The following is a 15,836-nucleotide window of genomic DNA, read 5'->3' on the forward strand; positions in this document are numbered from 1 at the left end:
TTTCTTCTCATAAGCTGTCTGTTTTAATCATCAGTGAATGGACTGTCCATCGTATGGAAATGGGAGTGAGAAAAATCAGCTTTTCATCTGAGTCCAACATCAGAAGTCTAGAATGGCAGCTGTCACCCTGAGGGGCAGTTCTGGCACCTTTTATTACCAAGGAATGTTTTAAGAATGGCTGTTTATTCTGGTCCTTTAGAAAGAAACTCGATTAGCTTTTTTTGGACATGATGAAACAACAAAAAAAAGGCGAATGCTAAAGACCCAAATCCTTTTTGGGTGAGAACATAAGATGTTTAATATTTTGCTATGTTACATACATTCCTGACAGATGTGTCAACTGGGAAATATTAGTTTAGGAAAATATTAGTTTAGCTTTAAAAAAGGGGAAAAACCTTCCATCTAAATTTGTTGGGATTATAAAAATAACAGCACATTTCCTTCTCTCATTCCAGTTCAGAGTTCCCAACACATTCAGAGGCGCAAAGAGTATCTCTAATTTCTCGTGGCCCAAACAAATGTCGCAACATAAAAAAAGTTTTTCATATTTACAGTAGGAACATGCTGCTGGTTTCTTAACATTCTTCGTAAAGTCAGGAAACACTTCAAATGGAAGAAGGTAGCTTAGAAACATGTCGCAAAGCCTCCCAAACCAGTTCTGCAACTTCTTCTCAAGATCCTGTTTTATCGTAGTGCTTCGGGAACTTCGACCTACAAGACAGGGAGTTGCCTCCAATGAAACCAGGGATGAAGTGATCATTTCCAGTAGCAGATGTCTCCAATGGGTTCTCTGAGAAGAATCCAACTACGGATTGGTTCCTGCTGCAGAGTTTCCACATTTTATATTATGTTTTAAATAGCATGCAAGTCTAGATAAAAATTGTAACAAGGAATGAGACAATCCTTTTAGAATGTGAGTTCTATTCTCTCCCACCCAGGGTGCACTCCTTGACACTGAGGGGTGGGAGTTCCTGAGGGTGGCCGGCCTTTGCCTATGTCCTGTGTGTGTGTGTGCACAGGGGCATGGTGGGGCTGTGCCATCGGCGGTGTGCAGCTGCTCTGTGGCGGCAGGTGCTGGCTCCCCCCTAGAGAAATAGGGATTTTGATCTATGGCAATGTGTTAAATGGTCCCGGGACATGGAGGATTGAGACACCAAGAGGTGGCCTTCGGCACGCTTCCTCTCACACACCCGGGGAGCTGAAATACTAACCAGCATCTTGAGAGGTGACTGGCGCCACCGTGCCTTGGCGTCGGACCCATGGACTAATTCCGTGCCTGGATGTTTGCTCTAAATTTACTCACCCGCCTTAGCTGTCTTATGCTGCTTCCTCGAATTGCCTCCATGAGATTCTCGTGCGCTGACCTCTGTGGGGTGGACGGGCGGGAACCCTCTTCCGTTTTCTTCTCTTGCACTGATCTCAGAGAATTTTTTATTTCCTTTAGGATATTGTTGGGCTGTTTCTTAGCCTTTTTCCCTTTTTTCTTTTTCTGTCCGTTTTGCATAGCCCTTTGGGCGGTCTCCTGTTGTTTGATGACTTCCGCAATGTTTCTGGTGATGAGCTTCTTCTCCGGGGGTGGCGGCGGGGGTGGGGGCGGTGGGGGCGGGAGCTTTTGTGGGGGAAGCGGTGGAGGAGGTGGGGGTGTAGCCACGGGAGACGGAGGCCTGCTCCTCCCTGTCTGGACTTTCTTGGGGAGTTTGGGGGAGGACCAGGGCGAGTGCCTGGGAGAGGCATAGGGTGAGGAGCCGGGCGTTCCTCTTCGCCAGACTTTGGTCCTAAGATTGGCTCCTCCGGGAGACCCCTCCTGCTGTTTTTGCTCTTGCATCCTCCTCTGCCTCTGTTTATCCATGTTCCTGGTCAGAATGCTTGTCATGCTCATCCTGGGCCCGGGCAGCTCAAAGTGGTAGCCGAGCCTCAGCAGGGTAGTGTTCTCCTTGAGCAGTTTGACGATCTCCATCTCCACCTGGCTGCCCATGATGTGCCTCTGGTTGTGGAAGCGCAGCTCCGTGAGCACCGTGTTGTGCTGCAGCGCCCTCATGATGGCCAGGATGCCCTTGCCCGTGATGAAGTTGGACTCGATGTTGACGTTGGTGATGTGCTCATTGACTTTGAGCATTTCCGCGATGGCTATGGCCGCGCCGTCGTCGGCGTGCGTGTTGGCCAAGCTGAATGTCTTCACCACCGTGTTGTCCTTGAGGGCTTCAGCAAAGCGGGTGAGGGTCGGCGTCGTGATGTTCTCTATGTTGTTCAGGTTGACTTCCACCATGTCGGGGTCATTGTTTCTAATCTTTTCCAAAGCATCTTCGATAACTGTGGGATTGCCACTGGGGTGTATGGCAGCGGGAGATTCAGCCCTCCTTGCACTGTGGCCATTGGTCAAGTTGATGTTTTCTATTTGACTTTTAAATATCTTGGGCTTAGCGCTGTCGGCGCAGACACCATCACAGTTGAGAGTTCCGTTGACACCTTTGGCAGCTTCAGCCGCTCTTTCCTCTTCCTCGCTCTCTTCTTCCTCGCTCTCTTCTTGCTCCTGGGACTCCTCCTCCTCCTCCTCCTCTTCGGTGTACACCTCTTCGGAAACCTCACTGTTGCTCTCCGTGAAGATAAGCTCTTCCTCACTCTCCTCTTTCTCTTCTTCTGCAACCTGAAAGCCAGGGTATCCTTATTAACGTTGTTCATTTTTAAACATACTTTTCTAATTTGCACAAGTAATAATCGCAAGTAACACGAAGGGTCTATGCTGAAAAATAGTTACTGATCCCCAGCTTCTGATCTCCCTAGCTCATATGAGCAGTGCTAACATTTTGTTGCATAGCTATGTATAGCTACTTCTGCAGGCATCTCTTTTGTTTTCTACAAATATCCAAAGTCCAACTTCACTGAATAAAAACATGTTATCATTTTGCCAATTTGAAGGAATCCATTAGAACCCTGACTTTGAAGAACTCTTGATGAAATTTTCAATCCCTGGACTGCCTTTGCACTGCTTCAGTCCTTGGTTACTTACATTTGACAGCTTCAAGTCTCCCTTCTGAAACCATGCATCTCTTCTTTATTTCTCATTACCAAACAGATGACAGCAAAAATTCATACTATGTGTAAATGAGTTCCGTTTTTTTTAATGTTCAGAAATTCCTCCCCAGCCTTGTGTTCAGTAGCAGATGCTATGGAAGCTGCGTGTTCTCTGCCCTAAGACAGAAGCAGGGGCGCCACTTGCTCCTCAGAGCCTCCGTCTCCTCCACTGGAGCTGGGCACAGGCACTCACGCCCTGCGCCATCTGAAGATGCCTCTCCACTGATCCCCGATCTACAGAGGAAAGTGCCCAGACCAGACTGGCTCAAACCCCGAGTCCAAGCAAATATTATAGGATATTATATAATAATAATATATTGTAACATTATATATATATTCAGGTAACAAAGCAAACTTGACCCCTGCAACCAGTTCAGGGTTAAATGAAACAAACTGCAGAAGACCGGTTGGGAAGAGAATCACCTTGCCCACATTCAATCAATTAAGAAAGGCTTTCAGGTAAGCACAATTTCATTTTCTTTGTCATTACAAGACTTTGCTGCGTAATCAAGCCCAAGGGACTCCTTTTTGATCGTGTTATCTTTTATGCTTAAAATGAACTCTGAGACTGCTGCCGAAGTCCAGTGTTTCCTCAGGCAGCAGTCTTGCTAATCCTCCTTATTCTCTCTAAAGTCCTGGGATTCTCCCTGCCCCCAAATTGTAGTCTGTCTTCTCCCTTTATAGAAAATTCTTTTTGACCCCCAAGGCCTGCTGCTGCCCGAGGCCCGTAGATATACAAGAGCCTTGGATAACTGCACTTGTCTCCAGGTTTGTTTGCCCAGTTGTGGTGAGAAAATAGCTTCCAGTTATCCACTTGCTTGGAGTGGCAGGCATCAGATGATGGCCTGGAGAAGGGGTCAGCGCTCCTGAGATGACTGGGTCAGTCTTAATTTACTCACTTCTTCAGAAGCGCCGTGTGTGTGTGTGTGTGTGTGTGTGTGTGTGTGTGTTGCTCAGTCACAATCCAGTAGCACAAAGAGCTGGGCTTTAACCAAGCCTACAGGAATAAGGTGAGCAAGCCTTCTATGTATGTGTTCAAAGGTGCAGTAAGTAGCTGAATGGATGAAAAGAACTGTAGGCAGAGATGTCCCCTCTGTCCCACCCCAAATCCGTTTCATGGTGATTCCGATCCATGTTAGCTGTGTGCACATGTATGTGTTTATCAGTATGCAATTTAGTTGTTGCAGTATTTGGAGGGAAAAGTGCCATTCTCAAAACCCAGAGTGCACTATCTTAGGCCACTGTTAAGTTTCATTCCTCTGCTTGGTTAATGACCTTAGGGTTCATATGCAAGAGCTATTTTCCCATCAAAATGTGGAAAAATAATACCTGAAACTACTGTCCAGTGATGTCAGTAGTCAGGTGACATATCTTAGGAAGCCTTTGAGTTACTCTGTAATATAATTTCACCACTCCTCCCAGCATCTACTGCGATTTATTTGCCATTTCTTGAAGGGCCGTTGGGTGTGGGTGAAGGCACTGGCCCTGTCTGTTTTACTTACCTACCACAGCACTTAGCATGTAGTAGGGCCTCAGCAAATGTTTGTTGAGCAAATGGGTCTAATCTGACTTGGTTAACAACCACAGAGAACGGCATCTAGACTCAGGAGAAAGCGGTGATATGGTGAGGTGGGTGTTGGGTCACAGGTGCCCCCCTCTCTGCCTGAGCCCAAGGGGCTTCTCAGGATGCGGGGTTGTTGGTACGTTACAGCACCTATGGATGGTCACTGATGGGCCGAGATGGTTGATCACTTAAGGAGGGACCATCTGGAAACAGAACACCAAAAAGGAAGAAACAGGTTTCCAGAAGGGAGGTAGGAAGTTGCAGAAAGCCAAACTTGGCTTTCTCTGAAAAATTATTTTGGCTCTGGACTATAGATCTTCTACAGGCCACTGCTTTGGAGTTGAGGCTGATCCTTTGAAGAATGAAGACGGGAAGGTGGGGCCAGGGTTGGGGAGGTGGAGAGGAGGTGAGGGGCTGAGTGAAGAGAAGGGCGATGGTGGTGTGCGGAGAAAATAAATGAAGTTGTAAGAAGGAGGAGGCCAGTCACTTCTCCTGTTTGTCTCACTAGCATCACTAGGTGAACTAGGTGGTAAGAGGCATGCTTTTTTAGTTCTAGTCCTGTTCCTGCCCACAATAGAAATGTTTGACTTTTGACAAGTCGTGAAGCCCACGTGGATCTTAAAGAAGTAGCTGAGTGGTTCTAAGCATCATAAATATGGTTATCTGTCACAGTCACCTGTGGGGCTTGGTAGACCACAGATTTGGGGACCTATGCCCAGAGTTTTGCATTCAACCCATTGTGGAGATCTTCCAGAATTTGCAGTTCTCAGAACTTCTTAGGGGCTGCTGTGCCGGGGGTCTAGCATGCATGAGAGCCATGCTCACTGTGCCAACAGAACTTCATTAGAATTTCCATTCTACTTATAGGCTGATAACACTGAGTGGGTTTCTCCGCCTCCCTTCACCTCACTTCTCGTGTGCAGAAAGGGAAGAATGAAGTGACACCAAGCGGGGAAACTTACCGGCCCCTGTGAGACCCAGCAGGCGCTCAAGCTAGGGGAGCTGACGGATGGGCTCCCAAGGCCTCTTGGGGGCTCTGGCAGAGTCAGAATTTGTGGGCAGAAGACTTTGACTAGACAGGCATTGCAGTGTTTTCAGAAACTGTCCCAGAGCCAGCACCCTGCCCGCAGAACCCCCTGCCCCCTCGCAGGGTCTGGCTGCCATCACATTTGCCCTCTGCAGCTGCTCCTGCAGCACGCGGGCGCGCGCGCACACACACACACACACACACACACACCAGCACTCGGCAGCTTTGGGTTTCTATTGCAGTGGAAGTGGATTTACACCCTTCACCAGCTTTTCTGCTCAACGCCCTTTGTGCCAACCAAATCAGCTGGCAGGCAGGGCAAGCATGGCAGCAGAAAAGTGAACCGGTTAAGAAAGGAATCAAAGTTCATCAGCCCGGCAGCCTCTCTAATTGAGCTGATAAGCCATTGGCAGGGAGCAGCCAGACGGCTGGCAGGATCAGGTGGGTTTCATCAACAGCTGACAGCAAGCTTTGCCCTTCGGTTCTCACTGTGCTCATGACACTGTGACATTAAAATGCCTTTGTTGGGTGGCTGCTACAATGAGCTGTTTGTCCTGGCTATGCTGAGATAATTTTCTTGTCTGAGAAAAATTCTTTAATAACTGTCACCAAAGTGTCATTATATTTGACCAGACTTCGGACATTTATTCCCACATCAGAGAAAAAGAAAACCTCTTCAAATGAGCGTTTGGAGGAATTGACTGGCTGAGCTCGTGTGTCCTCCCTTTCCTCCCCGCTCCCTCGCCTTGTATCTCTTCAATCCAGGCAACCACGGTGGCCTTGGCGGACCCTGGCCTGATCATAACAGCCTTTCCTGCGTCCGTAAGCATGTGGGCAACGTTCACGCATGTCTAGATGCAAATGAACCCACACCTGCTCCCAGCCCTTCAATTGTAAGCATCCGACAGCACCTGGATGAGTACTGGGGTACCCTCGCCGTTGATTTCAGGCCATTTTCATTTTTACATGATGCCATGAGATCACAGGGATTTTGAACTTGCTCCTGACCTACATTCACCCACAAATTCAAGAATTTCTTTCTTACACTAACATTTTTAACTGCTCACCCAGAGTAGTTGAATTTCCTTGCAGTAAATAACCTTTTGGGCAAATTCAAAGCAATGGTTTCCTGGCAGTACACAGCAGTCTCAGAAGCCTGGGATTTGGATCAAACACAAGCCCTGGCCTCGGAGCGATCGCCACAAAGCAGGGAGGGCTGGGGGGATCCTGCACCCAGGCCAACTCCACTTGGGTGCTCAGATGGGCTCAGGATGTGTGATCCTCCTGAAATCTTATGCACCCGTGGTAGATCTGCAGTCATGCTTTCTTGCAGAGCAGATCCATTCCTAACAGAGGATTCTCAGAAGGAACACTGCCCTGACTCCCTGGCTGGGCAGAGGGGAACAGAACCCCGAACAACTGACCGTTCAAGATCTAGAGTGAGTGCAGGACTGGAACAAGGCCCCTTGAGTCTCAGTTCTATCTTTATAAAAGAAAATGAATGTCCTGTATAAACACACAATGAGTTCTTCAGAGTTCATGAGAAATACAAGTTATGAAAAAGCCATGCATACTTTGAAAAATCTCCTCTACCCCAAGAAGCCTGCCTTTTAGTTCCACTTTCCACAAACGCTTGGGAAATATTGTCATCTATGCCAGGCCACATCAGCAATTTATCATTTGGATAAGACACGTGTAGAACACTATTAAAACACATACCTTGGTTGTTGTGAGCTATATTCCTGTTTTAAGGCAGTCAGTTAAGATTCACTGAACGGCCATAGATAATACATGGCTATTTAAGCATTGCAATTTTTTTTTCAGTAGCAGCATACAACGAGGGTTACAAGTAGGTTAAAGTGATGAGGACTGAGAAGTTAGATCGAGGTGCCTGGGTGTGGAATGGGGGTGAGGCAGTGAGAGCAGCCAAGGCACAGGGTCCAAGAGCCTACCTTTCCACACTCCCCCAGTCTCTCCTTCTCCAAGAGCTTCTGAGACTCCTTTTCCCAATAGGCCATCAGAGCCTCTCTGCTGAATGTCCCCGTGGGGGTTTTCTCAGTTAAACTCTTTTGCCTTTGCCCCACTGGAAGGCTGCGGTCAGGTTCAATGTCATCCAGCTCCCTCTCTAGCTCCTTCAGCTCCTCGGCTGTCAGGGAAGCAAGGAGTTCGTCTTCGTCTATGGATTCATATTTACTAAGTCCTCGTCTGTAGCCAAAGGTAGACATGGTCCCTTCGTTGTCAGACCCACAGGGAGCTTGAAGAACCAGGCATTCAAGACCGCCAGACGCAGGCAGGGAGGCAAGTGGGCAGGCAGGGCAACAACTGGTGCCTCCCGTGGCTGCTGTAGCCTTTTAAGACTGGTGATGCAGGGCTGTGACAATGCGGAGGGGGTGAAGGCATGGGCTGTTTTAAGCATCAGACGTCAGCTAGACATTTGAACACAAAGAATGTCACATCGGTGGTGGACGGAGGTCTCGGAACCAGTGGGGATTGTGAACACTCTGGCCAGGGCCATATTTAGCAGAGCTCGACAGCTCTAGAGGACAGTCAGAGGATGTCCCAGACAGGGAGCAGAACAGGGCTGTTCACTTCGTGCTGGAACAGGACAATGCAACTTAAAAACAAATTGTCACCACTACCACAGCCATGAAAAGTCCCTGCTGTTGTAGTCCTGGGGGCCAAGAAGTAGACCCCACAGTGTCCTTTGGGTTGTTATTCAGGTTCTCTTAGAAACATATCATGGCTGGTAGGAATGCGGAGAGAGGACTGTCGTAACGAAGTACCTCGCAGTTGTACCGTGCTTGCTGGTTCCAAGGCACCTGCATGCATTCTTCCTACTTGGGAGTCCTGTGAGCTGGATAACCTACCCTCAGAGATCACATGAACAATTTCAAGTCAGACGGTGAGAAGTGCTCACTGCCCAAAATGACTTCCTTCTCTGTATGTCTTTGGGAGATCGCCAGATGTGTGAAAACAATCTAGAAACCTCCAAGAATTAGTGATACGGGTATGATTTATTAAGGACAGACACTATGTCACCCTGGAGCGGAGTATTTTCCATGCTTTATCTCGTTTAATCCCCAAGTCTTGAAAGGTGGCTTTTGGAAAAGACCCCAAAAGCACAGGCAATCAAGGCAAAAATAAATTACTGGTGGAGGCTCAGAGGTGACATAGCCTGGGAAAGTAGAGCTAAGACGCGGTAGAGCTAGAATTTAAATGTAAAGGTGTATCTAGGCTGAACACTGAAGAGATGGTATTTTCTCACACACACGCATATTTAAATGAGCATATTAAAATACATACAAAGTGTCTTTCAAAAGTTACAAATATGTATTATAAAAACTGCTTAGAGTCCAAATTTTTTTTGCCCCCAAATAATCTTATCTTTCAATTCCATCTGCCATGAATTTCTTAAAATAACTTCATAGTTTTCAAAACTTCGTAAAAATTCAATTTTAACATGGATACACAAAATATATTAACGTGTATAAAATATATGTAATAGGTATTATTATGTAAAAATAAATATTTCTCAATACATGTCAAAATGTGTTTCTAAATCTATTGTGGAAAGTGTGAAATCTACTCATTTTACATAAATAAATTAATTAACAAATAAATAACAAATGGAGTATCTGATACCTGAATGCCTGCCCTGGTACATGTGCTTTTTGAGAAACTGAAAAACTGTTTTCCCAAATGGCTGTGCCAAGTTACATTCTCATTATCAATGGATGAGAGCTGTAGTTTCTCCACATGCTGATCTGTTCCTGTTTATAGGGTTAAAATCCCTTTCATGAGTGTGGATTGGTACCTTTATTCTTCATTTCCATAACGACTAATGGCAATAGCATAGTGGTTAAAGTCCTCGCCTTACACACACTGGGATTCCATATGGGCGCTGGTTCTAATCCCAGCAGCCCTGCTTCCCATCCAGCTCCCTGCTGTGGCCAGAGAAAGCAGTCGAGGGCGGTCCAAAACCTTGGGACCCTGCACCTGCATGGGAGACCTGGAAGAGCTCCTGGCTCCTGGTTTCGGACTGGCTCAGCTCCAGCCGTTGCAGCCGCTTGGGGAGTGAACCATCATACGGAAGATCTTCCTTTCTGTCTCTCCTCCTCTCTATATATCTGCCTTTCCAACAAAAATAAATAAATCTTTTAAAAAATGGCTAATGGTGTTGAGCCCCATTCCATGTGTTTATTGCCAATTCTATGTCCCCTCGGTCACCTACCTCCTCAAGGTTTATGTCCATTTTCCAGTTGAGTCGTCATTACTGAGTTTTAGCAGGTTTTTTTTTTTTTTAGATTTTATTTTTATTCAAAAGTCAGATACACAGAGAGGAGAGACAGAGAGGAAGATTTTTTTTTTTTTTTTTTAAGATTTATTTTAGGGCCCGGCGGCGTGGCCTAGCGGCTAAAGTTCTCGCCTTGAAAGCCCCGGGATCCCATATGGGCGCTGGTTCTAATCCCGGCAGCTCCACTTCCCATCCAGCTCCCTGCTTGTGGCCTGGGAAAGCAGTTGAGGACGGCCCAATGCATTGGGACCCTGCACCCGCGTGGGAGACCTGGAAGAGGTTCCAGGTTCCCGGCTTCGGATCGGCTCAGCACCGGCCTGTTGTGGCTCACTTGGGGAGTGAATCATCGGATGGAAGATCTTCCTCTCTGTCTCTCCTCCTCTGTATATATCTGGCTGTAATAAAATGAATAAATCTTTAAAAAAAAAAAGATTTATTTTATTTTTTTATTACAAAGTCAGATATACTGAGAGGAGGAGAGACAGAGAGGAAGTGGAGCTGCCAGGACCAGAACCAGCGGCCATATGGGATCAAGGCAAGGACCCCAGCCACCAGGCCACGCTGCCGAGCCCAGGAAGATCTTTTGTGTGTTGATTCACTCCCCCAGCAGCTGCGACGGCTGGAGCTGAGCCGATCCAAAGCCAGGAGCCAGGAACCTCTTCCGGGTCTCCCATACAGGTGCAGGGTCCCAAGGCTTTGGGCCGTCCTCGACAGATTTTCCAGGCTACAAGCAGGGAGCTGGATGGGAGGCGAGGCTGCCAGGATTAGAACCAGCACCCATAAGTGATCCCAGTGCGTGTAAGGTGAAGACTTTAGCCTCTGGGCTACCACACTGGGACCCCTCCCCCCCCCTTTTTTTTTAAGATTCTGAGAACATGTGCTTTATTAATTGTGTGACTTCCAGGTATCGTCCTCCATTCTGTGGCTTGCTTTTTTGGCGTCTTTTGAAAGGTAGGTGTTGGTAGTTTGATGACATCCAATTTAGCAGGGTTTTTTTCCCTTTCTGCTGCTGTGTTTGCTGTTAGTTAAGAAACCATTTCCTAACCAAAGTCCACAGGTATATACTCAGATTTTCTTCAAAAATCTTCATAGCTTTAGGCTTATATATTTTGACTCAAGTTTTGTATATATGTAAAGAAAACTGCAAATTTATCTTTTTTCATGCTGATGAGCAGTTTTATATAGTTTTTTAAGATGTTAAAAATGTTTTATTTGAAAGGCAGATTTTACAGATAGGAGTTTTTCCTTTGCTGGTTCCCTCCCCAAATGGCTGCAGCGGCTGGAGCTGAGACCATCTGAAGGCAGAAGCCAGGAGCGCCTGCTGGGTCCCCTTGTGGGAGCTGGGGGCCATGGACGTCCACCATCCTCTGATGATTTCCCATAAGTAGGGAGTTGGAAATCCAGCAGCCAGGATGGGAACTGGCATCTGTATGGGATGCTGGCATTGCAGAAAGGATTATTTAGCATGCTAAATTGTACTAGTTCTACATTGTTTTTCTTAAAAGCTTTAAAAACAATTTTTTATGTTATTTTAAAATATTCCACACCCTTCGCTATCCCCCTTTAATATGCCTCGGCATATTTCTGGAAAATTGATTAAAATCAAGGGATCGTTTCAGTTTCATTCTGTTGATCTATTTGTCAATCCTTACACCAATACCACATGATCTCTTTATTTCTTTTTGAAAGATTTATTTTATTGCAAGGTGGATTTACAGAGAGAAGGAGAGACAGCAAGGAAGATCTTCCATGGACTGGTTCACTCCCCAACTGGCTGCAACAGCCGGAGCTGTTCCAAAGCCAGGAACCAGGAGCTTCTTCCAGGTCTCCCATGCAGGTGCAGGGTCCCAAGGCTTTGGACCACCCTCGACTGCTTTCCCAGGCCACACGCAGGCAACTGGGAGGGAAGTGGATCAGTTGGTACATGAACCAGCACAAATGTGGGATCCTGGTGCACGCAAGGCAAGAATTTAGCTGCTAGGCTGTTGCACCAGGCCTACCACATGCACTGAGTTACTTTATCTTTCCATCTTGAATACTCTGGGCGGGGAGGAGTGCTTGGCCTGCAGTTAGGATGCTGGTTAGGATACTTGTGGCTGCTCCACAGCACCTGAGGGTCAAACCTGGCTCCAGTCCCTGAGTCCAACTTCTCATTCATCCACACCCTGGGAGACAATGCTAATGGCTCAAGGACTTGAGTTCTTGTCACCTACTCGAGGGACCTGGATTGAGTTCCTGGTTCCTGACTTCTTTGTGGGCCTTTGAGATGTGAGCCAGAAGGTGGAAGTATTTTCTCTGTCTGTCTGTCTCTCTCTCTCTCGGTCTCTCTCTCCCTCCCCGTCTGTCAAACACAGTTTGAAAGATTACACAAAGCAAGGGTGAATCCTCTAACTTTGTTCTTTAACAAAAATGCTTTGACTATTTTGATCTTAACTCATGATATTCTGCCTCCAAGAATAATCCTGACACTTTTCATTGATACCAACGAGGGAGGGAGAAGATGTTGAAATTGGAAAAGATGAGTTCATTGTGTTGTTTTAGAGCCGGCAGCAATATACCTTCTTGTAGCCTCTATGGAAACTCATGTTTTTATTTGAAAATGCGTTTCATTTTTGGCAATGTCATCAAACCGTAAGAGCCAAATTTGGTGAGTAAGGTAGATTATTTAGCTGTACATATATTTTAGGTAAAGGAGGAACAATGCTTATAGCTATGTAAAATGTATGTGTTCCTTGAGAAAGAAAAATACATATAATTGTGACACAAGGTGACTGCAATAATTATGTGTTGGGTCTTGTGATACAGTGACCACTGTTGAATTACATACATGTGTACAAATAATAGTGCAATTGTGAATTATTTCCCTCTGAAATTTATGATTTTCTTTTTGTTCTTTTTTTAATGATTTATTTTATCTGAAAGCGGAATTACAGAGAGAACGAGAGAGAGGTAGCTACAGAGTGCAGCTTTGAGATGTTCCATCTGCTGCTCCACTCCCCAACTGGCTGCAACAGCCAGGGCTGGGCTAGCCCAGAGCCGGGAGTCAGGAGCTTCATCTAGGTCTCCCACATGGGTGCAGGGGCCCAGAGACTTGGGCCATTTCCACTGCTTCCCCAGCCATGTTGGCAAGGAGCTGGGCTAAAAATGGAGCAGCCAGGATGGAACTGTCGCTGCTTAACCTGTCGTACCACAATGCTGGCCCCCAAGTCGGTTTTTTATTTAATTACTTACTTAGCACACATTGCATGTCAGGTTCTGACTTTGGTTACTAGCATTAAGGCCGTTAACACAACCCACAAGCTCCTTCATGGGGCTTGTATTCTACCTGGGGAGAAAGACAATATGTACATGATCATGACGATATAGAACCCAGCAGTCAGAAATGCTGACGTGGCAAAGCAGAGCAAAGGAAGAAAGAGAGATTGTGGAGCTACTCTTTCATGTGGGGCGATCCCTGACAAGGTAACACTGGAAAACAGCACAGGGCTTGGTGCTTGTCGCTTATAATAGACAGTTAGTGTGATTATAAAAGGTCATATTTTTAGTATCACAGATTCTTAGATTTTTGGAACTATATCATATATTAGTAACTAATTAACCATAACGTCATACAATTTTCTTCAGTAAAATCTTGGGTGGCCCATGAGAGATTTTTGAAGGTGACTGCAAAGGAGGTATTGAGGTATTTGTGGCAAAATCACTGAAAAAAAAAATGACCGCCTCTCAAAGACACTACCTTAAGTATTTAAGCATCATGGCCAGTTAAAAGTTTGTGAAAAGTTCTCGCTCAGGTATGTGTTTGTGCCTCATTTACCAATGACCAACTCCAGGGTAAGTCTGTGCTGGAAGCTAGGATTACAAACAAAAATAGAAATCCACTCAGGCTCTGCCCTGCGTGAGTTCATGCTCCTGGGAGCGAAGCAGGCAGCTGGCAGTAACACAGTGCAGGACAAGTCAGCCGCGCACCAGGGGGGGCGCCGTGGAGCAAGGCCGAGCTGAGGAGGTGTGAAGTGGGAAGAAGGTTCCAGGCCGAGCAAACAGGGGGTGTGGGAAGCGATGCCAAAGCCGGACTGTCCAGCCCTGAGGTGGAGAGTTGGTGGAGAGAGGGGAGGAAATGTTCTAACTCATGTGTTATTTTGCAGGAATTATTTTGATAGCTTGCTCTGCCGCATTTTTAAGCTAATAGCATCATGCCTTGTGCATGACAAGTCCTTACAGGTAACATCTTGGATGTGCAGGACTCGGTTGAGGAGCTCATGCGTTGTCAAGTGGACATCTCTGAAGTCCCCCGTAGCAGTAGTTTATACCTTAAATAACAGCCAATGTGTCAGCCCTGTCTTAACAGAGCCTCAAAACTCGTCACCACCTCCCGGGGTCCTGGAGGCGTCCTGGCCAGCAGGCTGCTCTGTCTGTTAGTATTGTTCATGGACATAATCACACCTTCCTGACCGTGCCTGCACCTGATCCAGGCTTGGCCCCAACGCTTTACAGTGGAGGAAGGTCCCACTCCCCAGCAGAAGCGGTTTGGCCTTCGGTTTGAGTACTTCTGGTAATTCATATTTAAAAGACCTGAGACGCTTCACCAATTGTTTTTGGGGTTTTTTGGGGTTTTTTTTGTTTGTTTGTTTGTTTTTGCTTTACTAATCCATGGATCCAGGAGAAATGTAATTTCAGGAATTATTCATATTTTAGAATGTTTATTATAGTCATTCCTATTCATAATCACAAAATAAAGCTAAATGAGCATATTGTATGAATGTATTTAATGTTTAATTATATTCAGTATTCATATGTTATATAAGAAGATTGTTATACAGACCTAATGTTTAATTTAAAATGTTATTTCTACTGGCTTTGTGCTTTATTCCTTAGTAGGCCCTTAGTAGGCTCTTTTCATTCATAGATTTAATATGAAACTAATTTAAAAACTATGGAACGTGGAATTAAAATTTTATTTTGTTGCAAATACTTTCTCCTTCTCTGTTGGTGGGAGTGTCGGCTAGTCCAACCACTATGGAAGTCAGTATGGAGAGTGCTAAGACAACTAATAAGGACCCGGCGTGATAGCCTAGCTGCTAAAGTCCTTGCCTTGCATGTGCTGGGATCCCATATGGGCACTGGTTCTATCCTGGTGGCCCGCTTCCCATCCAGCTCCCTGCTTGTGGTCTAAGGCAGCAGTTGAGGATGGCCCAAAGCCTTGGAACCTTGCACCTTTATGGGAGACCTGGAAGAAGCTCCTGGCTCCTGGCTGCGGATTGGCTCAGTTCTAGCCATTGTGGCCGTTTGGGGGTGAATCACTGGACAGATCTTTCTGCCTGTGTCTCCTCCTCTCTGTATCTGCAGTACTTGCCGAGCTGCAGGGCATCAGGCGCTCTTGTGTTTTACTGGTTTCTATGTCAGGAGGCTGCTCCTGATGCCTGAGGCTGGCTTTGTGTTTCCAACGCCCTAAGAGCTCTATTTCATGCCAACATCATACTCAGGATGGTTTATTTTTTTTAAAAGATTCATTTATTTTTATTGAAAAGGAAGATTTACAGAAACAAGAAGAGACAGAGAGAGAAAAAATTTGCTGGCACACTCCCCAAATGGCTGCAATGGCCGGAGCTGAGCCAATCTGAAGCCAGAAGCCAGAAGCTTCTTCCCGGTCTCCTGCTTGGATACAGGGTCCCAAAGCTTTGGGCTGTTCTCCACTGCTTTCCCAGGCCACAAGCAGGGGGCGGGATGGGAAGTGGAGCAGCTTTAACATGAACTGGTGCCCATATGGGATCCCAGTGCTTGCAAGGGAAGGATTAGCAAACGGAGCCACCATGCTGAGCTCTTTGGGGTGGCTTTTTTCCAATAGGTCTTGCCAGGAAAGAAGTTTTCTCCCAGAGAAAGAG

The 15,836-nt window shown here is 46.3% G+C and overlaps 1 protein-coding gene across 1 annotated transcript; it reads right to left on the minus strand.

The window, feature by feature from the left end:
* Nucleotides 1-1,245: 1,245 nt before the first annotated feature.
* Nucleotides 1,246-8,470, minus strand: LMOD2 (leiomodin 2). Its single transcript, XM_012929054.3, has 2 exons — nucleotides 7,616-8,470; nucleotides 1,246-2,644 (listed from the first exon to the last, which is right to left on the minus strand). Exons 1-2 carry the CDS (start codon nucleotides 7,886-7,888, stop codon nucleotides 1,265-1,267), a joined length of 1,653 nt encoding a protein of 550 aa, XP_012784508.2. The 5' UTR covers nucleotides 7,889-8,470; the 3' UTR covers nucleotides 1,246-1,264.
* Between the last annotated feature and the right edge of the window lie 7,366 nt (nucleotides 8,471-15,836).

The sequence above is a fragment of the Ochotona princeps genome, chromosome 25, assembly GCF_030435755.1.
Source record: "Ochotona princeps isolate mOchPri1 chromosome 25, mOchPri1.hap1, whole genome shotgun sequence".
Taxonomy (NCBI): domain Eukaryota; kingdom Metazoa; phylum Chordata; class Mammalia; order Lagomorpha; family Ochotonidae; genus Ochotona; species Ochotona princeps.

Bases quoted from the DNA above. Each gene is read 5' to 3' on its own strand.
- LMOD2 (XM_012929054.3), bottom strand. From the start codon at position 7,888: ATGTCTACCTTTGGCTACAGACGAGGACTTAGTAAATATGAATCCATA. The intron at 2,645-7,615 runs GTAGGCTCTTGG...CCTGGCTTTCAG, and splicing joins GACTGGGGGAGTGTGGAAAG to GTTGCAGAAGAAGAGAAAGA.